The sequence below is a fragment of the Caretta caretta genome, chromosome 20 (assembly GCF_965140235.1).
Source record: "Caretta caretta isolate rCarCar2 chromosome 20, rCarCar1.hap1, whole genome shotgun sequence".
Taxonomy (NCBI): domain Eukaryota; kingdom Metazoa; phylum Chordata; order Testudines; family Cheloniidae; genus Caretta; species Caretta caretta.
In genome coordinates, this window is record NC_134225.1 from 13585828 (window position 1) to 13609844 (window position 24017).

A 24017-nucleotide genomic window follows, 5' to 3' on the forward strand; every position below is an offset into this window, starting at 1 on the left:
TTAAGGCTGTGAGGCCTTGAGCTGGAGGGAGGGCAACGTGCCCCCCTGCCCCCCCAAACCATTTACTGCTGCTTAGTGCAAACGGGGAGGCCTGGCAACTCCACAGCACCCCCTGGCCAGGAAACTGGGCAGCCGGGCAGCCAGAGGAGCCCCATGAGGGCACCCTGGCCTGGGCAATGGGTCCAGGGGCAGTGCCTGAGCAGGGTTACAGGAAGAGCCCCGGACCAGGGTGCTGCCCCACCAAGCCAGCGTGGGGCAGGAACCGAAGGGGGAAGAGGGACTGTGCCAAGTGTCAGGGTCAGGGAGGTTCCCTAGGCCCTGGTGAGTTTGGGGAAGGGGCTGGATGCAGCAAGAAGCAGGGAGCTGGTGCAGGGATGACACAAGGGGTGGGCAGGGGACTGGTTGCAGGAGGCTCAGAGACAGAACATGGTATCTGAACAGCCTGCAGGAAGAGAGGGATGTCCCTCCTCCCTGCAGAGAACGGGCTGGGGGGCTGCTCCGGGTGTGTTTCTCCATCCCCCCTCCCTGCAGAGAACGGGCCGGGGGGCCGCTCTGGGTGTGTTCCTCCATCCCCCCTCCCTGCAGAGAACGGGCTTGGGGGAGCATGGAGGGTGGACACTGCTCGGAAGGCAGCAGCGGGGAGCAAAGGCCGCCAGGTCCGACCCCAGGGGGCACTGCGGAGCGTGGGCACAGCGCACCGGCAGGCTCGCAGGCACCGAGAGGTGGGCAGAGGGAAGACAGGGCCGTAGAGCCAGGCTGGACACAGGCCCTGGGAAGCGGCTGGCCGGGAGGTGCCCTACATGGCTGGGGGGCGTGCCAGTCTGAGCAGTGCTATTCCCCCCAAGCCCCACAGGCCTGGGCCCCACCTCCAGGAGCACCCCCCTGCAGGCCTGTGGCATTACCATTCTTCAGGAAGATGTAGATCAAGATGATGCGGATCTTGTCGTAGGCCTGCACGCTGGGGTCCAGCAGGACGGGCACAATGATCTTCATGGGGTCCTTGATCTTCTTCCCGTCCACGTCCGTTCCCATGGCCAGGTCCTGTGGGGGGAGGGGGCGCACACACAAGGCCCAGGTCAGGCCGCTCTGCTTCCTCCCACCCCCGCAGCAGGATGGGAGATGTGACGGCCCCTTGACCCACAGCTCGCCTACCCCGTGCCAGGGCCCCCTCCTCCCTGGGGTCAGCTCCCTCTGGGGTGAGCAACTGGCCCCCAGGGAGTAACCCGAGCCCCATGTCCCCCTTCTGCATCCCCGGTGCTGCATGGGGGGGCTGACCCTGGCTCCAGCGAACCTGCGGGTCTGAGACCCCCTCTCTCCGGGCTGAGACCATGAGCCAGACTCTGCCCCCCAGCCAGGCTCTGCCTACAGACCCACCTGCTCCACGCTGCACAGCTTCTCCACCGTCCCTTTGAAGTGCCGCTTGGAGAGCTCGGCCAGGTTCAGGTGCGTGGAGTACTGCGGGGAGAGACCAGGGCACAGGGGGAGTTTACCGCATCACCAGCTGGTCCAGAGCACCTGAACCCCCCAACCCACAAGGAGGGCCCCTCAGCCAGAGGGGCAGCCCCAATCGGCTGTAGAAGCTGAGTATATAGGGATAGTTTTGCCCATCACTGATGTGCAGCCACCTCTGGGGTGGAGCGGGGCAGCGGGAGGGGAGGATCAGAACGAGGGAGCAGCTTCCAAAACAGCCCATGGCTTCTCTATTAGTCACCACGAGGTTGGGGGCTTGGAGACCAGCAGGTGTCGGGGTACCTGTGCCAGTGGCCAGGAGCTTTCTGTTGGCACATGGCCCAGTGGCACCAGGAGTGGCTCCAACGGGCTGGTTTGCAAGCCCACCAAGGCCCTCTCCCGAGAGCTGCAGCTGCAGGGCACGGGCATTACCCAAGGGCTGCCATTGGTGGGGCAAACGTGGCAGCTCTGGGCACTGACAGGCAGGCTGCTGCCCATGGTGCCACACAGCACTGGGGGGGAAAATGGTTCTGCCCAACCGGACAGGTCAGCAGCTCTCATCAGGCAGTAAAGCGGAGTGCCCCAGAGTGCCCTGCCCCCAGGAGAGTCCCTACTGTCCCTCACCAGCCCCACAGAGCACTCTGCCCCTCCCATCAGCCCCACTGAATGCCCTGCCCCCCGCCCACTAACAGCCCCAGCTCCGTTACCTTGTTCAGCTCTTTGTGGTACTGGAGCATCTTCTTCAGGATCTGGGACAGGTCCTCGATGTTGGCCTGGAGGGAGGCGGTGGTGAGATCCTGGCCCCTCCCAGTGCTTGGAGCCCCCTGCAGGGCAGAGGCCTCGCCTGGGGACAGCCGCAGCAGCCCAGCCACTTGTGCCAGGGCGGGTCACTCAGGCCACATGTGGCTGCGGCTTAGGTTAGACCTGCCCTTCCCAGGCCAGCTGGAACGAGACAGGAGCCCCGCAACCCGAGCGCCCCTCAAGGTGTACAGCGGCAGCGTACCGGGGAGATGCCAGCGTTGGCTCCCTGCAGCTTTTCCTGCGCAGTCCCGATCCTTCTGTCTGACCCCACCCCATGGGCCTCTGCCCTCCCCCACTGTGGGGAGCTCCAGAGCTCTGGCTGGGGGGCAGGGGACTCCACATACACCTCTAAGCCCTTTACAGGCAAACCCTGGGAGCAATGGGACAGCCCCCGCCCCCGCCAACCCCTCCTGGGGCAGCAGGATAGCTTCTCCTCCCCATCAGTGGCAGTGGGATGGGTCCCCCCATCCCGGACTCCCAGTCGCTCCCCCCAACTCCCGCCACACCTTGTCCATGATCAGCCTCTTGCTTTCATAGAAGGTGCGCAGCAGCTCCGTCACCTTCCTGCAGCAGGGAGAGGGGTCAGGACGGAGCCAGGCACTGTCTCGGAGGTAGGGGGTGCCATGTCCTATGCTACAGGGGATGGAGCCCCCACCCCACGGGCACCAGGGTTCTCTGCCTCGAGAGCCTCAGATAGGCAGGGAGACCCCCTCTTCCTAAGTTACCCCAAGGCAGAGTTCAGTGCACCTCAGGGGGTTCCTGGTGCCCTGCTGGGGGGGTCTGGGGGCAGTGGCAGGCCCAGCAAGAGGTTGGTGATGGACTCACTCAAGGGAGCTGTGAGGTGCATGGGGAGACCCTGGGATCGGGGGAAGACAGTGTCCAGGGGGATCCCCGAGAGTAGATGTGGACAGTGGCTCTGGAAGGGAGCGCTCAGGGGTCCTTTGGGGAGAGGGGCTGGGTCCAGGGGGTCTCAGCACTCAGAGAGGAGTATGTCTGAGGGACAAGCTCCAGCACTGGGTGGAAGGGGAGGGGGGGCCCTGGCACTGCGCAGGAGAGGGGTGTGTTGCGGGGGGTGGGTGTCCCTGCACTGGGTGGGAGAGGAGTGTATCCAAGGGGTAATGGGGTTCCAGCACTGGGTGGGAAGGAAAGGGGAGGGGTGTGTCTGAAGGGGAGGATGGGGGAAGTCCCGGCACTGGAAAAGAGGGGGAGGGGTGTGTCAACGGGGTGGGCTGTCCTGGCACTGGGTGGGAGAGGTGTGTCCAAGGGGAGAGTCCTGGCAGCGGGCGGGGAGGGGAGGGCTGTGCCAAAGTGGGGGTAGGGGGTCCCAGCATTGGGTGGGGAGGGGAGAGGTGTGCCGAAGGTGGGGGGGAGTAGCAAGACCCGGCACTAGGCAGGGCACAGAGGGGTGTGTCCAGGGGTGTCCTGGCATTGGGTGGGGCACGGAGTGGTGTGTCCGGGGGGGGGGGATGGGTCCTGGCCCTGGGTGGGGCACGGGGGATATGTCCAGTGGATGGGCGGGGCATGGAGGGGTGCGTCAGGGGGCAGGGCCGAGCGCGCTCACTTGGAGACGTCAGCGATGTGCATGTGGCGTAGCTGCACCCAGAGTTCGTCGTCTTCGTCCAGCAGCGCCTCTTTCTCCTGCGAGTCGCTGATACCCGTCGTCTCGTACCTGCAGGGGGGAGATGGGGTCAGGCTGCGGCACCCCTCGCCCGAGCGTGGGGGCTGCGGAGCAGTGCAGGTGCCTGGGCCACATCCCCCCCAGCCCGCCTGAGGAGGGGTGCGGGACGCCCCCTGCTGGCAGCCAGGCCCTACTTGTAGGTGTCTTTCTCGATGCTGAGCAGGTCGTAGGCCATGGCCTGGTAGGTGAGCTCGTGCAGCAGTGGGGACACCAGATCGAAGCTTCGGTCCACGATCAGCAGCTGAGAACGGGCTTTGTCGGGGCCCTGGGGCAAAGGAGAGAGAAACCCGTCACCTCCTGCTCTGGCAGAGGGTTCCTGGCCTGGCTTACACGGCACAATCCAATGGGCCCTGGTGGCCTGAAACTTCACTACCCACCGTCTCTGTGGCCCAGCCCCCAACCCCAGGGGGAAGCCAAGAGACCCCCCAAGCTAGCTGGGACGTGCCCTGGGGTCCTGCCCTGACCAGCTGCACTGCAACGCCCCCTGCGGGGACGGGCTACCTGCCCCTCATGCAAATAGCAATGCCCCCCTCCCCCAAGCATGCTCTCTGCTCGTGCCTCTCCACCAACGGGAGCATGCCCCTTACAAGGCAGCTCCCTGACTGCCCCCTGCTCCATATGCTGTGTGGGGACGGGGGGAACTACACCAGAAGGGCCTGGCTAGTCTATCATTAACCAACACCAGGCCCAGAGACTCTTTGATACAAGGTCCCAGAGGGGGACGACAGGACATTATCCCTATGCCCCACCTTGCATCTGAGCTGGGACCCCATATGAAGCTCTAGCTCCCCAGTCCCAGCCTGTGTGGCCCCCCAGCATCCAGTTGGACAGAGACCACTCCAATGGTCAGCATCTCAGACCCACATCATGGGGGGGCTGGCCCAGCCCCCGCTTCCTGCCTGATCAGCATGCACTTCCCTCTTTGCGCAGCAGGTGGCGATAGGAGACCAGCCCTGCGCTCTCATGGCAGACGGCTCTGAAACCGGCTCCAGCAGCCCCAGTGGAACCCAAGCCCACCCAGGAGCACCTCGGCAAGGGGCTGCGTCTGCTCTTCGCTGGGTAGCACAGACAGTCGGGGGTGGGTGGGGTGGGGACGTACAGCCCCTGATGCTACCCCAACTGTCCCACCTCAGTACGTGGCCCGATTTTCAGCCATGCTCGGGAGCAGAACGTCGGACCGGCCACCACCCACCCGCCTGGCAGGTCTCCACAGCCTCTGGGTAAATGGGTTGAGGCTGACGGGGGAGCGCCTCTCTTGGAGGAGTATCAAGCCCCCACCACTGTAGCACTATCATTGCTGCATCCTGCCCCCCCCCATGCACGTGGGGCTGGGCAGGGCTGTCACCCCATTGCAGAGGGGGATGGAGGCCCAGAGGGGCTGGGTGACTCACCCAAGGTCACACAGGGAGTCTGTGGCAGAGCAGGGACATGAACCCAGAGCTGGCACCATCATTCCCCTCTAGCCCTACCCAGCCTGGATGGGTTGCTATGCTCAGCCCCCGCCCCCACCCCCCACGGGACTCTGTTCACACCCTTTGCCAGTTCGGCTCTGCTGGAGGGATCCCCGAGTGCAGATGGGGGCTGGCGTAACCACCGGGTCACCCCACCCTGCCCAGAGCAGAGTGGTGGTTAGTGCACTGGTGGGTGCCACAGCACTGCCTGTCCCAGCTACCCCTCAGGGCTGGCAGCTGGGAAACATCAAGGCAAGAGGGACTAGTGCAGACAAGGCCCCAGGGTGCCGGGACCGCGGGCTGGGTGGCTTTGGAGACCTGACTGCTAGAGGCCATGCTACAAGAGACCCTGGGGTTCTTTCTGCGCCAGCTGGCAAGGCAGGGGCACAGCCAGCTGAGAATATGCTGCATGGAGCCAGCATTGCATTGAGAGCAGGGGCTTGAGTCAGCAGTCCCGGCCCTGCAGTGGGCGTGCTGTCTGGATTCTATTGAAGGGGGCTGGGCAGGCAGGACTCCTGGCTCCTATTCCTGCCTCTGCCACCTACTCCTGGCAGGCTACTCCATGCCTCAGTTTCCCCCGTGTAACATGGGGATAGTGTTTACACCCATGACAGGGAGGCTTGGCAAGAGCCTCAGGAATATCCCTGGGGGGGCTCACGGGAGTAACAGCAGCAGGGTGAGCACAGAGCAGGATTTTGCCCTCCTGAGCGCAGCCGTCAGCTCCTGAGAATAGCCCAGATCAGACTGGGGCTGCAGGCTGGAGCCAGCTCTGCTACAGCAAGTAGCTCCGGTGGTTAACAAGCATGCTGTCAATCCCTGTGTAGATGGTTTCGGCAGCCAGGTGTGTGCCAGGCTCCCCTCTGGAGGCAGGCCTGTGCTGCCAGCTGTGAGTTACAGAGCGTCTGTGCCATGGCAGCCAGCTATCCCAGAGGGGGGGCCCCCTGCCCGAGACTGGTATCATTATCCCCATTTTACAGATGGGGAAACTGAGGCACAAATAGGGGCGGTGACTTGCCCAAGGTCACCCAGCTGGGAATAGAACCCGGGTCTCCCGTCCCAGTCCAGGAGTCTATCCACTAGGCAACACTGCCTCGGTGGATGGGAAAGTAGAGCGGAATGGTGCGGTCATGGATCCACAGGGTCGGTGCCAGGGCCCCAGCTGTGGAACTCTCTGGGAGGAAGCCCTTTGCTGTGCCAGACCTCAATAGGTCTCTCTCTTCCTCCAGGACAGGCCACATGGCCTCCCCACCACCTGAGACTGAACCGCTAGGCTTCACCCCGTGAGCCCTGCCCAGCAAGTCCAGCTGAGAGAGATCCTGATAGAGACCCGTCCACTCCACAGGGCCCAATCTAAGGATTACAGAAAAGACCTGGCCCCTGAGTTCTAATCCAGCCGGAGTCTCAGATTAACTGGGCTAGATGTTACCAAATTAGTCAATTAAATTATGTATGTTATCTCTGTATAACTGCACAGATTCACCATTTCACAGATTTTTAAGGCCAGAAGAGACCATTTTGTCTGACCTCCAGTAGAATACAGACCAAAAACTTTACCCAATATTATATTATTAGTTATAGTATTTGTTTGTATTACCATAGCACTTACGAGCCTCATCGTGCTATCATGCTAGGCGCTGTACAAACTAGGGTTGCCAACTTTCTACTTGCACAAAACTGAACACCCTTGCCCCACCCCCGCCCCACCCCTTTTCTGAGGCCCCTCCCCCACCCACTCCACCCCCCCCCGTTGCTCGCTCTCCCCACCCTCACTCACTCGCTCATTTTCACCAGGCTGGGGTTGGGGCACGGGGGGGCGTGAGGGCTCGGGCGGTGGGTGCAGACTCTGGGGTGGGGCTGGGGATGAGGGGTTTGGGACATAGGAGGGGGCTCTGGGCTGGGACCAAGGGGTTGGGGTGCGGGAGGGGATGAGGGCTCCAGCTGGGGGTGAGAGCTCTCGGGTGGGGCTGAGGATGAGGGAGGGATTGAGGGGTTCAGAGAGCAGGAGGGGGATCAAGACTGGGGCAGGGGGTTGGGGTGTGAGGGGGGGGTCAGGAGTGCAGGCTCCAGGCAGCGCTTACCTCAAGCAGCTCCTGGAAGCAGCAGCATGTCCCCTCTCCAGCTCTTACGCGGAGGTGTGGCCAGGCAGCTCTGCGCACTGCCTCCTCCACAGGCTCCCATTATGCCTTTGTCTGCTAGATTAAAGAGCCAGCTGGTATCAGAAATCTCTTGCCTATGGAGGTACTTGTAGACAGTGATCAAGTCACCTCTTAACCTTGTCTTGGATAAAGTAAATGATCAAGCTTCTTAAGACTCTGACTATAAAGCATGTTTTCCAGACCTTGTTTGGGCACACAGTGTCCAGTAGTAGTCTCAAATATTTATCCGATCTAACCTATCTATCTATCTATCTAAGGAGCTCATAAAACAATCACATGTGCATAAGTCTGAGAACAAGTTTTGTATTAGAGCAAAATGTGTGTGTTCATTGCTGTGTTGCACAACCTGCTGCAACGGATTTTGTTGCCACTTCTTTTACATACCTAGAAAGAGAGGTTGGCATTTTCAGTAGACTGCAAGGGACTTTTAGGCTTTCAGTAAGCTTTGGGTGACTAAACTCCCTTAAGCATGGTTAACTGAAAATGGTTACATGCATAATATGTGTAGTTTCCAGAAGACAATTTTCTCTGCAGGGAAAGGCTCGGAAGGACTAAAACGAGAAGCACACTTCGTTTAGCAAGAAGTGGGTGTTTTCATGAAATTCAGGATAAATGGAGTATTAATTAGTTAATGATTGTTGTTATTATTATTACAGCAGAGAAAGGGTCTGTGTTTACCTTGCAAAGAAAGAACAGCTGCAGAAGAAAACTCAAAAGAAATAGTAGAATAAATAGAGGGGAGGGGTGCACCCATCTGAGGTGCTGCATTTAGGAAGCCGCTCCCTGCTGGTGTATGGGGGATTGTTGGGGTGATAAATAAACCCAAATTTGCCTCTCTGAAGTCTGATAAGCTCCAGAGAGCTGGGTTAAGATAAAAATCATGCTTCAGTTCAAGAGGTCAGTATGATCCCCATCCGGTCTGGAATGACATGCCAAGTTACATGCACACAAGGGGTTACAAATGCATTGCACAACCAAAGTATTGCCGGGCTATAGATTCCCTGCTGTTGTCGAGGGTATGCCCCGGCTTACCCGTACCTACTGCAGAACCTACCACCACACTACTCCCTTCCACACTGTCATCTCTGGGCCTGGATGGCGGCAGGCCCTACACACAGTATACCTGATGGGGGCTTATGTGTTTTATGTGCTAGCAGACTCTACTCTTTCTAAGCAACATTGTCCCTCCTTGCGAGACAGTGCCCGGCACTATACCAGATGGAGTCCAGCAAGTGCCCGATGCAGTGCGGGGATCACCTATGTTTTATACGCAGCAGCCACCTTTGCAATCTTTACAGTGGCTGTCTACAAATCATCAGGGTAACCGTGGTAATGGTAGTAGCTGTCATGTTTAATTAGGCCAAAGGTAAGACTGTAAAAGTTGTAAAGGCAACTACCTGAGATACAGCCTAGTATCAAGTCATTAACCTTTTATTTTACTGCTGTTTGTTTTCTGTGATTTAAAACCCGGTCCTTTTCCGGATCAGTTGACGGGTGACTGCTGTAGCAGGGCCAGCTTGCGCCGGCCATTTTGTTCTCAAAACAGCATCCGCCACACAGTGTGTGTGCAAGGTCACGCTGGCAGGGGTGGCAATTGCCCATTCAGGACTATCCATCCATCCCCACATAGCCAATTTCCCCCAGACCTTTAATACCAAACAGTCTCCTTGAGTTGCTGTTCTCCTCTCCTAGCTAGATCCAAGTGCCTCCGTAACCCAGTTGAATCTGTAGAAAGCCCGCCTTACTTCTCTGAGTGCATGTTCTTTATTATTGCCATGGTGGTAGCAGCCAACTTGTGCTAAGTGCTGCAGCTACCATAGGAAAGACAGGTCCCTATTTTTAAAATTTGATTTGTATGGCTGCAATCCACGGCCCCTCCGTGTGGCGCTCTGTCTGCCTTTAGTAGTGGCTGGGCACCGGTGCAGATTGATGAGACTGCTACTGCCTTGACTAGCACAAGTACTCAGGCGGTAGACCAGCGATGGCCAACCTGAGCCTGAGAAGGAGCCAGAATTTACCAACGTACCTTGCCAAAGAGCCACAGTAACACGTCAGCAGCCCCTGGCCCCCATCAACTCTTTCCCCGCCCCCTCACTCCCAGCACCTCCCACCCACCGGCAGCCCTGCTGATCAGCGCCTCCCCCTCCCTCCCCACCCGCCCCATCAGCTGTTTCATGGCACGCAGGAGGCTGGGAGTGGGGGGGGAGGAGCAAGGGCATGGCAGACTCAGGGGAGGGCATGGGAAGGGGTGGAGTGGGGGCAGGGCCTGTGGCAGAGCCAGGGGTTGAGCAGTGAGCACCCCCCGGCACATTGGAAACTTGGCGCCCGTAGCTCCAGCCCCCGAGTCAGTGCCTAGACAAGGAGCCGCATATTAACCTCTGAAGAGCCCCAAGTGTCTCCGGAGCCACAGATGGGCCACCCCTGCAGTAGACACTTATGCTGTGAGATCCAGTGGTTGCAGGTTCAAATCCTGCCACTGATGCTCCACCCAGGAGTGCACCAGCGGCACATAAGAAGAGACCGTCCATGCCCCTGGATGGTTTACACTCTAATGAGGTATGAGAGAACAGAAATGTTGTTATCCCCATATTACAGTATGGGAACTCGGGCATGGAGAGATCAAGCCTCTGCACTTTTATAAATCTGAATAATTATCAGTCAATCTGGTGTGGGTAGAAGGTAGAGTTGTCATGTCATTGTGTATCCTAAAATTCTGTCTTTTGCCCAGCTGGTTAAGGGATCCTTTTTTGTGTGTCCCCAGATAAATGGGGGATTGACATATACTTCTAAATAGAACCCAGGTCCCTGACGCTGTTGCATTCTACATGGTGCCCAGAGTGTACGCACCATTACCGGAGTGGTGCGGGGAGAGAGCAGATGAGATGGGTGGAGCAAAACCGATGCCTAACCAGGAAGAATTGTAAAGAAATAATCTCTGTCAGGAGACAGACAGACTGAGACTCTCAGTTGGCATAAATGAGCATAGCTCAATTTACTCAATGATTGATTTACGCCAGCTGAGAATCTGGGAACCCCATCCTGAGTCATAGCCACGTTGCAACCAGACCCTGCGTGCCAAATTCAGACACTAGGGTCACTTCAGAACACAACTTCCGTGTTGCGCACTTTTGTGATTTGAGCTCCTCGGGCCCACCCCCCACTCGCCAGCCTCTGGGCACCTGTGCCGTCAGCAGCAGACCGTCCCCTTCCCACGCAGGCCTCAGGGCATCTTTGGTGTCGGTTCTCAGCCCCCCCCCCCCATTGCCAGTCTCAGCAATTGAGGCAGCACCCCCAGGTGTTTTCATAAAAGTCCCAGCTCCTGGAGTCATATGATCAGGTGAGAATCTCAGCTTTCATTTAGTGTATAAAAATTATGTTTCTGGCCTTCTTGGTTGCAGAGAAAATCTGGAAGACATGAACCCAGCACTAGCTAAAGGCTTAAAAGGCAGAACAGAAATGAAAAGAACCCAACATTTATTATTATCTTTTTTAAAAGTCTCATGATTTGGGGGAAGGGGGTGAGCCTGATTCATTATTTTTGAATGCTTGGCTTTGGCAATATTGCAGCTTATCCAAGTCTCCTTGACTAGCTTTCCAAAGTGACCTCATCATCTAAACAAAGCCCCAGCCATGTCCTCCCAGCCGGTACATGTCCTCCATGTGCCCGTGGAACAGAAGCTGCCAGAGGACATGCACGTATATTTGAAACGCTATACCTAGCAAACACAGGGCCCTTCAGCATCAGATTGCATGGCTCCCTCTTGCAATGGGTACCTGTAGTCTCTGTACACCGTGGACCTCATATGTGTCCCTATCTGACTCTGACCCAGGAATGCTACTTAATACTATGGTATTTCCAGTAGCCTAGCTCTGTTTCACAGTAGTGTATATTCTTATTAATGTTCTAAGTGCACCAAGAGGCACCAAGTGAGGTCAGGCCCAGCATGTCAGGAGCTGGGCAGACACAGTTCAGAAGTTCTGAGAACATACAATTGAGATAGACAAACCACAGAAGAGGAAACAGGTACAGGAAAGATGAAGTGACTTGCCCAAGGTCACGCATTGGCAGTCAGGCATAGAACACAGCTGTCCTGAGTCCCAAACCTGTGTTGGATCCACTGGACCATGCTGCCATAGGTGCTGGAATGAGGGGTCCTGAGGTGCTGCCGCACCCCTGGGCTTGACGTTGTAATAACAGCTCAAATACATGGTTTCCATCTTTAGCACCCCCACTATAAAAATTGTTCCAGCACCACTGCATGCTGCCTATTAGCTCTGCGAGTGTAGCCATCAGGAGCAGTGCAGGATTGTTCCTTACAATATATCTAGGAATACTTTATCTTATCTCATTTTAAATCACACAAACAATGGGCTTTCCAATTTCTCCCTTTCCTTTGGGAACCTATTAAACTGCCTACCAGCCTCTCCTATTCGAAAAATGGTTCCTGGTAAGCTGGTTAAAATTTCCTCTGCTGGTTACTTTACACCTACCTGGCTTTCCTTGCACAATTCCTCCCTCCCAGTACTTACAAGAGAACCAGAAACCACATTTGCAAATTGTATTTACTATGGTCAAGGGAGAACCTAGGAGCTGGGTCACGGACCCGCCGAGAATTTCACTTGCAGAGTTTCGTGCATCTTTGTGCTTTGTAACAGCTCCCTGCTGTGTGGCTCTTCCACCTTCCTCTGCAGCATCTAGTTCTAGCCACCGTCAGAGACAGAGGACTGGGCTAGATGGACCCAGGGATCTGATCCGAGCTGGAAATTCCTATGGGCAATCACCAGCCTCTAAGCTGAACCCTCAACAGAGCTGCCGGTAAATAGACTTTGCCATTTTCATTCCTCCCAGCACAACCCATGCTCAAGTCCACTAGGGGGGTCACACATTTCATAGCTTATCAGCTGAGCTTGTTGTACAAACCAGGGGCTCCTTGCACCCCTCCATTCCCCCACAAGCTCCCTGCCAGCCTCCCATCCCCCTCTATTTCAGGGACTCCCTGCACGTCCCTCCAATCTCCTTCCTGCCATGGGCTCTGTGTGCCCCCCGTGTCCCCTCTACCCAGGTCCCCCATTCTCCCCCCAAGTCAATAGTGCTATGTGCACCCTCATTCCCACTTCCCCCAGGCCAAGTCAGAAATGGTTACAAGAAAAGTAAAGATGAAACTCTGACTGGTACCTAACTAAAAGGGCAAAATTTCTCATCACATGCTTCTTGCACGGTTACGGACCAAACTCTTGAGGTCAGCACCCCCGCCCCTCGCAAAGTCCAACTGCTGTTTCCTTTTGTCTTCTCAGGTGCAGAGAATGCCATGGGCAGGGGGAGAGAGAAGGGCATCTTGGGATGTTTGCCCTTCCTTTTTATAGTTTCAGTCCCCCTCTTGGAAAACCATCCCAGCTAAGAACTAAGAGACAGAGAGTCTATGTGGAAGGAGGTTCCCTGCTGGCTTTTTTCACCTGTTTGAGCTTTCTTTGTTTTCCCTTCTGGCTTGATGATTCTGTTTACTGCAAATTAAGGTAAACACGCATTCCTTTCAGACACATTTGCTGACTTCTGCTTAGGCAGGGCTGTGGAAGGGACCTCAGGAGGTCATCTAGTCCAACCCCCTGCTCAAAGCAGGACCAATCCCTAACTCCCTAAATGGCCCCCTCAAGGACTGAACTCACAACCCTGGGTTTAGCAGGCCAATGCTCAAACCACTGAGCTATGCCTCCCACTACAGGGGAATTCTTTCCCCATGCCAGCAGCTCTGTGTGCACCCCAGTTTCCACTCCCCACCATGCCAGGTGCCCTCTCTTATCTCCTTTGCCAAAACCAAGGTCCCTGAATCTCCCACACCAGGGGTTCTGTGTGCCCCATTATTCCGCACAATCCAGGATTCCCACATTCTCCCCTTTACCCCATGGCAGGGGCTCTGTGCGCACCCCCATTCCCATCTTCCCATCCATACCCCCCATTCCTCACCCCCTTACTAGGGTCTCCCAATCTCCCTCCTTGCCAGGGATTAATTTGCCCCCTCCCCATTCCCACCTTCCTCCACATGCCAGGGGTCTGTGTGCCTCCCCTTTACCCATTCCAGGGTCCCCCGTGCTCCTCCGCGGCAGAGACTCTGTATGAAACCTCAGGAGTCTACCTTCCCCTCATGCTAGGGCCCCCTTCCCCACTCCCTTCATCCCAGGGTCCCCCAATCTCCCCCCCATCCCATGGGCTGTGTGCACACCCCCTACTCTTCCTGACCCCCAGATCCCCTCCCGTTATTAGCAGAGGCGCTTGAAGCCATATTTGGGGTCAGGAAGGAATTTTCTTCCAGGGCAGATTGGAAGAGGCCCTGGAGGTTTTTTCGCCTTCCTCTGCAGCATGGGGCACAGGTCACTTGCTGGAGGATTCTCTGCACCTTGAAGTCTTTAAACCGTGATTTGAGGATTTCAATAGCTCAGACATAGATGAGAGGTTTATTGCAGGAGTGGGTGGGTGAGATTCCATGGCCTGCGTTGTGCAGGAGGTCAGATCATAATGGTCCCTTCTGACCTTAAAGTCTATGAGTCTATGAAGCTGAGGCTGTGCTAATCAAACATCAGGGGCTCCATGTGTCCCCCATCTTCCCCCTTCTGATTGTCGAAATTGAGGAGAAATATGAGGAGGATTCTTGCCACTGATGCCGAGAACATTCCCTGGAATTTTGGCATTGATCTGATGCAGCATTCAAACGGTATCACATTGCAGACAGACAGAGCTGAGCGTAAAGGCCTTTGTATGCTTGTTCAACAATCAGGATAATGGGGGCTGATGCAGCAAAGTGATAGAGCCTTAAATGCAGGGTTTTTTTTTTATTCCCAGTGCACATCTAGCTGGAAACAGAAGCTAATGGGCAGGTGGTTTGTAGATGAACACTGTCGTTGCAGCAAACCAAGGGTACCGACAGTTCAAGAAACCACTTAACTTGAGAACAGGTCATGGTGACCTTGCCTGGGCTGAGTGGGAGGAGAGCAAGAGCTTCCTTGAATCTCCTGGTGAAAGGACAAATACTGAATTCTCTTTTTCAGTATTGCAGAGGTCCTTGTTGTAACCCCCATGTCACCTTTGATTAGCTATGGATGAATCAAGTTTATCTGCAACCTCCAGCTAGTACAGCAGGTTTCACCGTGGGGGAATATGAAATCAATACTGATCGATGAGAAGAATTAAGGGCAAAATTCATTCCTGTGCAGAGAGGTGGCATATGCTCCAGTGAACCTACTCCCATAGTGTCTATAGGAGTCATCCCATTGATATCAGTGGGAACGGATACAGCCCTCAAAAGAAGGCTTAACATGCAGTGCATAATCCTTGCACAGAAGTGAAATCCACCAGGTGCAACTTTCATTATTGATCTGTGGATTCCAGAGCTAGCTTAAGAGTGCACCCAGATATCCATGGTGGGTGGGATTACAAAGCCAGCCAGAGAGGTTTGGGACACACAATGGTGATTTATTTTAATGGAATTTAAAGTCCAATAGAGACTATTGCCACTGATTTACATGGAAGGTACCCAGATACTACGGTGATGGGTGGCACTATAAAACTGAGGGAGGGAGAGAAAGAGAGAGATGTGTATGGAGATGGATAGATTTGGGCATCTCAATCTCTTAGGCAGCTTTGAACATCTCAATCTAGAATGCTTATTTTGGTCCTTTTTCTACACTTTCACAGAGAGGTGGAGTAGTCATAGGAAAATGTGTGTGATTCTATAAGGGAGAAGGATTTTTTCAAGATTTGCTTTCAGATAACGCTTTTTGAGTGGCGATGACTCAAAACGTGCTCTCTTTGAAATTAAAAAAAGTTACAATTTTTCAGTCACCTCTAACTTCAAAAGTGAGTTAAATCACCAATTCTAATCGCGATTAATTGGCAGACAGGAAACCTTAATTTAAATCTTCAGTTTTAGTTGTGTTTTGCATGTGTGGTTTTTATTTTCCTTCAAAAAAGGTTGATTCTCATCAGTTGGTAACCATTAATGCACGATGCTTTGCAACTAAATATAGCCTTCACTAAATTTGGGACTTCTTTTTGCTAACCAGGAGGATATTCTATATCTGTACACATTTATTTAAGCAATTATAATCTTAATTTACATTTATTCAGATTTTTAATTTTTACATTTTTTATTGTTAGAAAATGGGGAATGATGCATTTCTTATTTACTAGATTAACTTTTTTGCTTGTAATTTGTGTCAAGCCTATTTGGATTGAAATTCAAATTAAATTAAAATGTACAAAACCAATACTTTAATTTTTTTATCAAGTAAAACTACATTAAAATGTGCTGGATACATAAGAAATGGACATGGATATGGATGTGGGTGTGGACAAATGGAAAGATCACACTCAAGACCTCAGTCTTTGGAAACAAGAGCGTAATGAAGGTCTTCAGAGTTACGAGAGGAAGCCATCCATGTTAGCAGAGGAGAAGAAAGCTTGCAAAAGGCAGAGCCCAAAGGGTCAAAACACCTCCTTTAAATGTGATGGATGCAACAGAGATTGTCTCTCTCGAGGAGGGTCTCTTCAGCCACAGTCGCAACTGCCATAAAACCAGCTGAGTAAATTCTTTACCTCTCAGGGGCACATACGCCTGGCCTCTCAAGACCAAGGGATGCCTTCTACATAAGAAAACATTTTGCATATAAAACTTACTGATTTTATTAAACAAAGGAAGCATTATCTGTAGTTAGTGAATTGTGGTCACAATGTCCTTCAAGATTTTTAGAACTAGTAGATCTCATCCTCTCACACCTAGTTTTCATTCATAGATTGGAAAAGGAAAACAAGCTTTCCTGCTTTTCAACCCCAAGTGGTTTCTTAACTTTATCATTGCACTAAACTAGTTGAATACTCTGAAAGGAAGAAAATATTTTTCCCTGCAGCTGCAGCAGAGGCCACTGATTCCACACGCTGGTTTAGCCCTTCAGCAAATTCTGGTTCCAGGTGCTTAGTCAGTGACTACGACCAGTTCCGTGGTTTGACTTTCTTTATAACTTGGCAGCAAACACACACTATGTAAAACAATTTTTTGTATTCAATTTAAATTATTTTAATAGATTGTAGTAAGGCTTAAACTTATTATAATGTTGTCAATTTCAAATTTAATTTTAAAAAGATTTATTTGAAAAAATAAAGCTGTATTTAATGGAAATATAAAAAATAAGATTTGGATTTAAAAACCTGATTTTTGGATGTGTTGATTTTTATCCACCCTGCCCAGAAGGCTGGGTTTTTCAAAGGGGATTAGGCACACACAGGGGCGGCGAGTTATATGTGCTCATGGTGCCCTGGCTCCACCAATATTCGGGGCCCAGCTCCACCAATGTTTGGGGCCAGGTCTCTCCCCCTCTCCCTGCCGCCCCCACACACCTCCCCCGAGTTTTCCCCAGCCCCCAGTTGCTGCCCCGGCTCACCTCCCCTGGCCCCTGGAGCCTGCAGCTCATGCTGACTCTGCCAGCTTCCAGCATCAACTGCTGCCGCAGGGTCCTAATGCCCTCCTCCACTGGACCAGGGCAGGCTGCGATTCTGCCCTAGCACTGAGCCTCTCCAGTACCCCAAACCCCTCATCCTCAGCCCCAGACGGAGCCCTCACATCCCCCTGCACCCTAACCCTCTGCCCCAGCCCTGAGCCCCTCCCACACCCCAAACCCCTCATCCCCAGCCCCAGACAAAGCCCTCATCCTCAGCCCCACAGCCCTCACCCCTGCACCCCCTCCTATCCCCAAACTCCGTCCCAGAGCCTGCACCCCTCACTCCCACCCCTTGCCCCAGCCCAGAGCCTGCACCCAAACTCTGTCCTGCACCCCTGCCCCAGCCCGGAGCCTGCACACTCCCCCAACTGAAGACCCCCTCCCCCACCCAAACTCCCTCCCTGAGTCTGCACCCCTCCTGCATCCTAATCTCCAGCCCCAGTCCAGGGCCTGTACCCCAGACCTCCTCCCCTGCACCCAAACTCCCTCCCAGAGCCTTAGGTAGGTGGGGGGCAGAGTTTGCGGGGAGGGCAGGTTCTGGGCACCACCAAAATTTCTACAAACCTGCCACCCCTGGGCACACAGTGCGGTTTTTGAAAGCACTTTCATGTGTTAGGCACCTCACTCCCATTAACTTACAATGTCAATTAGAAAAGGAGGACTTGTGGCACCTTAGAGACTAACCAATTTATTAGAGCATAAGCTTTCATCAGCTACAGCTCACTTCATCAGCTGCATGGAGTGGAAAATACAGTGGGGAGATTTTATATACACAGAGAACATGAAACAACGGGTGTTACCATACAGACTGAAGCTCACCTTTCCTGATCACTCTTGTTACAGTCTGTATGGTAACACCCATTGTTTCATGTTCTCTGTGTATATAAAATCTCCCCACTGTATTTTCCACTCCATGCATCCGATGAAGTGAGCTGTAGCTCACGAAAGCTTATGCTCAAATAAATGTGTTATTCTCTAAGGTGCCACAAGTCCTCCTTTTCTTTTTACAGATACAGACTAACACGGCTGCTACTCTGAAAAATGTCAATTAGGTGCCCAACTCACTTATGCACTTTTGAAAATCTCACACACCTATCTCCCTTTGACTTGGGCACCTCACTCTTTTAGGCTCTCTTGAAAATCTCAGCCTAAATTCACGCCCAGCACATCACAGGATCAAGCCCTTAATGACATAGGGCGGGGTTTTCAAAAGTGCCTAATGATTTAGGATCACAAATCCCTTTGACTTATGCTCCTAAACCACTTAGGGTATGTCTACACTGCGGAACAAAACCTGTGGCACCAAGTCTCAGAGCCCAGGTCAACTGACGCAGGCTCCCAGGGCTCAGGCCAAAAATAGCAGTGTAGACATGCCCGCTTGGGCCAGAGCCTGGGCTCTGAGATTCTCCCTCCTCACTACGTTTCAGAGCCCAGGCTCCAGCCCAAGCGGAGTCATCTACACTGCCAATTTTAGCCTCACAGCCTGAGCCCTGTGAGCTTGAGTCAATTGACCCAGGCTCTGCTCTACATGTTTTTCTTTGCAGTGTAGACGTACCTCCTGGCACTTTTGAAAATTCCCTTGAGGTTCTCAGTAATAATAATTAATTTGTATTGCAATACACTTTGAAGCCCCATTTGTGGACCAGGACCCTGCTGTACTAAGCACTGTACAAACTGTGACAGACCCAGACCAGTGGGGTACAGGAGTCTGGTCGAAGGCAAATATACAGGCCACTGGATGAATAGTTTTCTGTTCCCTGAGTGACCAGAGCAAGGGCTGCCCTAAAGCAATCAGGAACCTGCTAGAACCAGTTAAGACAGGCAAGCTAATTGAGACACCTGGAGCCAATTAAGAACATACTAGAATCAATTATGGCAGGCAGGCTAATCAGGACACCTGGTTTAAAAAGGACCTCCCATGGGTTAGTGGGGAGTGTGCCAGGAGCAGGGAGTGAGAAGGTGTGCTGCTGGAGGACTGAGGAGTACAGGTGTGATCAGGCTTCAGGCGGAAGATCCTGCGGTGAGGATAAAGAAGGTGCTGGGGGGAGGCTATGGGGAAGTAGCCCAGGGAGTTGTAGTTGCCATGCAGCTGATACAGGAGACATTGTAGACCGCTACTATCCACAGGACCTTGGGCTGGAACCCAGTGTAGAGGATGGGCCTGGGTTCCCCCCAACTCCTGACTTGACACAGGAGGAGTTGACCTGGTTCTGTGAGAAACACCTGAAGGGAAGGTCTAATTTGGAAAGGGATCTTGCCTGTCCCTGACCCACTAGGTGGGACAACAGAGACTTTAGGGATTGTTCTCCATTTCCCCCATGCTGGCCAGTGATGAGGTTAGCTGGGTGAATGGCAGATTTGAGCCTTTAGCAGAAGTGGCCAAATTGAGGGCTGCCGTGAACCTCTGAGGTGAGCAAATCCACCAAAAATCTCAGAACCCCCCAAGGCAGAGGAGGAATTTTGTCACAAAACACAGAACAAAAAGATGGTGTCTGCCCCAAGAGCTTACAGTCTTCTAGCTATTAGCTCTGCAGTTGAAGAGGAGACTCATTTGTCCAGCAGATTTTCACAGTGCTATGGGGAAAACTTTTTAATAATAATCATTGATTTCAAACATGATTCAATAAAGACTAACAACAGAGAGAGCAACAAGCCGGAAATTAGAATGATCTCCTGAGGAGAAATTATCCCCCCAAAAAGAACATTATGGGAAATAACGAGGTTGGGGGAATAAAAAAGCCTCAAGGATTTAAGAAAATGGATAGAAGCTGAAAGTAGTAAAATGGCTTCTGCTTGATGTACAACAACGGAGTTCCCTGGGTTTCTCTGCTACTCATACATACTCATGGAAATACATTCATACTCATGGAAATGGCCCACCTTGATTATCATACACAATGTAAGGAGAGTGGTCACTTTGGATAAGCTATTACCAGCAGGAGAGTGGGGTGGGAGTAGGTATTTTTTCATGCTGTTTGTGTGTGTATATATAATAAGATCTTTGATACCTTCCATAGTATGCATCCGTTGAAGTGAGCTGTAGCTAATGAAAGTTTATGCTCAAATAAATTGGTTAGTCTCTAAGGTGCCACAAGTACTCCTTTTCTTCATACAGTAGACAAAACCAAGACAGGCCCAGCTCCATAGGAAGTATATTGTTTACTTGGTGCATGACAGCACAAAAACCGCCTCCAAAGAATAAGCTGGCAATGTGTAATTTATGATGCACAGAAGCAGGTTATCCGGACAAATTTGCCTTTCACAGTTATTTTTCCCCGCATCCACTCCTTCCCAGAATATAAGTATTTTGAACAAGAAATTCAACCACAGCTGGAACCCAAAACTAAAGTTAGCAAATGAGACAGAGCGCTGCCAAAAGGAAATTGTAGGATCTAGAATTAGAAGTCATATTTCAGAGGAGGAACAAAGTCCAGCCATGGTCCTCAGAGGGCACTTTTGCCACTCTCTTTGCCCCACTCCCTCAAGCCGCAATAACTGCAGCTCAGACGCAGCCCAGGATCTGGGCTAGAAAGCATTTAAGTACATGGAAATACAGGAAGATGATAAAGATCTGCTGGGTTACCTAGGGAGGTGGTGGAATCTCCATCCTTAAAGGTTTATAAGGCCCAGTTTGACAAAGCCCTGGCTGGGATGATTTAGTTGGGGTTGGTCCTGCTTTGAGCAGGGGGTTGGACTAGATGACCTCCTGAGGTCCCTTCCAACCCTGATATTCTGTGATTCTACGATCCCGGTAGCAGCAAGGCACATTGTACTATACATGGGGATCTCTGTGCTCAGCTATGTAATTTAGATCGGGGGAATCATTTGAAGTGGTGTTCCAATCTCTACCCTCTTATAAAGACCTAGGTGCTCTCACATGCACTAGTGTAAATGTGAAGTATCTCAACTGAAAGCAAATACATGGCTGTGAAACCAATGCAATTAAGACAGATGAGCATCAGAACCCAATAATGTAAAACATTGTAAATTCCCAGACAAAACCTTTACTAACTGTTCAGGAAACTCGCAACGTTATTCCCACTTCCAAAAACGTCTGTGGAAAAAAATGTTACCATTACAATGCTTTAAAAAGAGGCTTGTAAGTTCCAAGTTAAGGTTGTCACTGAACATTCAAGCTTATTAGTTAATGCATTATTAGTTATTTATGTTAAGTAGCACACAGAGGTTCCAGCCTAGATTGGTATGTTGGGAGCTGTACATATACTTTGTAAGGGACAGTTCCTCCCCTAAAGAGCTGACAATCTAAATAGACAAAAGGTGGGAGAGGAAACTGAGGCACAGAGAGGGGAAGTGATGGGGCTAAGGTCACCAGCAGAGCCATGAACAGATCCCAGATCTCTTAACTCCCAGTCTGGTGCCTTATGCATTAGACCACACTGCCAAATGACTAGCTATTTGTAAATGTAATGCTATCCTGCTTAAAAATGGGACCTCAGCTTGGCTGTTCTGAATTTTAATTTTAACCTCCTGCCTTCCCTGTGGGATGTGCCTGAATCCTGTCCAAGACAATGCACAGCCGCTGCTTAACTGAAGATTGTCCAAGTAGCCGTACCAAGAGGCCTCTGAACATGGCAACAGTTGCTCTTGCCACTTGCTATTTCTGCCCTCTACCCAGGCACAGCGGGCAGAGTGGGTGAAGCAGAGTAAAGCAAAGAAAGAAGAGTCGTTGCAGAGGGAGTGCAGAGCGAGACAGAGTTCAGAGACACTGTACAACATTCTTTCAAATTGGTAGTGGACAGAAGGAAGCGGTTTTCACCTTATTTTCTTCTACCATAGCAGAACAACGCAACGTGGTGTGAGCGGTGGGATCGGTAACCGAAGTTTCAATGTTAATAGCCAATATTGAAAATGACTTTTGCGTGTGGAGGGGAGGTCAAGATAATCTTCCACTCTGGGCAGAGCTGATCAGTGACTGACCTGTCCATGCTCTGTGCACATGCAGACAGCCGCGTTAGAGCTGAGTGACAAACAGACAGATACTTTGGTTACTTTCAAACCAAAACTGATTTTTTTGTCTTGCCAAAACTACATTCCTCTTTTTTACCCCCACAATTGCAATTTATTATTTGCATTGCCGTAGCACCTAAAGGCCCCAGCCAAGATCAGGGCCCTGTTGTGCTGGGCTCTGTACATACAATTCCTGCACCGAGGAGTTTATATTGGAGAAACATACGGGCTCCTGGAGGGGCCCAGCAGCCCCAAGTTCTTGCAGAAGATGAGCCAGATTTTCAGCTGCCACAAATCAGCGTCGCGCCATTGACTTGAGTGGACCTGTGCCAGTTTACGCCAGCCGAGTAACTGCTCGGTGATGTCTTCTGCATCACCTGGCACCAGCTGTCTGGACCTTTCAAGGGCCGGTCTGGAGTCATTCAGCCTGATTTGGCTTTCCGTGGCTCGAAAGTATCCAGCATCCCATTCCTGCAGCGTCCCAAAGCCTCTGCAGGAATCACCTCTCCGAGCTCAGAGAAAATGGATGGACAATGAAAATAAAGCGAGACATAGAAATAAAGCGGGAAATGTCTCAGCCACCCACATTCCTTCTGTCGCTGGTATTGGGGTGCGGGGAATGCAAACCAGTGGCCACACCGGACTGTCCTCCCCATCCACAAACCTCAGCGCCAACTCCCAAGTGGAACATGTCGGGTAATCTTTAGGGTTCACCCCTCAGGGTCTGTGGTACAGAATCAGCTGCCTCACCCATGGCAGCAAAGGCTCCATCAACACACACCCAGGGAAAGTGGTTTCAGCCACAGACTCTCCCAGTAGCAGAGAAACTGCAATGTTCCCTTGGAAATTAGAGCAAGGAGGGAACAGCTCACGCAACCCAGCTGTGGCGAGGAAGCCACTGAACAAAGCAAATGCTGCCCTCGGAGCTGAAAGAGGAGCCAAGAGACAGAAACCCACCAAAGAACATCATGGTCCACAAACCGGGGCCTGTCTGGGAAAGGGCACAAAATGCAAGAATAATAAACAAGTGGAATCCAGATGCACCGTGATGCAGAGCTTACAGGGAAAATAATTTACAGGGCCTGATTCTCATTTACATAGGGGCCCCTTCCTGCCACTCTGGCCACTGGGGCCTTAAAGTGTGTGTAACAGTAATTGACAACCCCACAAGGGCATCAAGGAGCCTGATTTTGAGAGTGAATCTATTTTAGGTACTTGTGAGACACCCATTACCAGGCAATCTGAGCACTTCGCAGCCTTTAGTGCATTGATCCTCCCATGCTCCTTGTGAGGCAAGGTCCTGCTATTATTATCCCCATTGTACAGATGGGAAACAGAGGCCCAGAAGAGCTAAGGGTCTGTTTTCACTGCACAGTTAACTCAGATGATTAGCACCTATGTTAGCCTAGCAAGCGTACCCCCAATACTTGGGTCCTCACTGATGTGTGTCTGGGGGCACATCCCCTTTGTGCTGAGATGCTCGCAGAGTCTTTCCCACCCAACTGTGGAAGAACTTGTCTGTCCTTTTGTGGGGAATTGTGGGAAGGGCATCGGAGAACTAGCCGCACTCCAGTGATTTTTGCCCACATCATGGCTGCAAAGTACTAGGTAGGTTCCAGCCCAAGTCTCAATCCTCACCCACGGCTGGGTAAGCTAGCCTGGCCTTAAAGCACCTGCAAATCCAAGATAGAGGTTTTTCCTGTGTGGATGGGGTAGGGGGAGGAGGGGTTGGGCTAAACCCCAGGTTAACTACAGCAAAGACAAGCCCAGCCCATTTGTCCAAGGTCACACAGGAAGTCTGGGACAGAACAGGGATTTGCACCTGGGTCTCCTGAGTTCCAGACTAGTGCCCTAACCACTGGACCACAGACTTTCACTTCCAGCAAAGAAATATCCTTCCAGCAAGAAGGATCCAGGCTCAGGATTTTAGTCCTCAGCTGCTCCAAGTGAATCAGCATGCCGGAGCAGTGAGGCCTGAAAGGATGAAATTCACCCTGGTACAGACGATTTGGGGGCTCAACTCCCACA

At 52.4% G+C, this 24017-nt stretch overlaps 1 protein-coding gene across 1 annotated transcript; it reads right to left on the reverse strand.

Annotated features, from left to right (window-relative positions):
• Positions 1 to 831: 831 nt before the first annotated feature.
• LOC142069713 (syntaxin-binding protein 1-like) lies at positions 832 to 7541 on the reverse strand. The gene is made up of 6 exons (XM_075121778.1): positions 7458 to 7541; positions 4063 to 4193; positions 3812 to 3919; positions 2157 to 2222; positions 1375 to 1455; positions 832 to 1041 (listed from the first exon to the last, which is right to left on the reverse strand). Exons 4-6 carry the CDS (start codon positions 2184 to 2186, stop codon positions 832 to 834), a joined length of 321 nt encoding a protein of 106 aa, XP_074977879.1. The 5' UTR covers positions 2187 to 2222; positions 3812 to 3919; positions 4063 to 4193; positions 7458 to 7541.
• Positions 7542 to 24017: the final 16476 nt, after the last annotated feature.

Bases quoted from the DNA above. Each gene is read 5' to 3' on its own strand.
- LOC142069713 (XM_075121778.1), bottom strand. From the start codon at position 2,186: ATGCTCCAGTACCACAAAGAGCTGAACAAG. The intron at 1,456-2,156 runs GTAACGGAGCTG...CTCTCCCCGCAG, and splicing joins ACCACAAAGAGCTGAACAAG to TACTCCACGCACCTGAACCT. The intron at 1,042-1,374 runs GTGGGTCTGTAG...CTCCCCCCACAG, and splicing joins AGCTGTGCAGCGTGGAGCAG to GACCTGGCCATGGGAACGGA.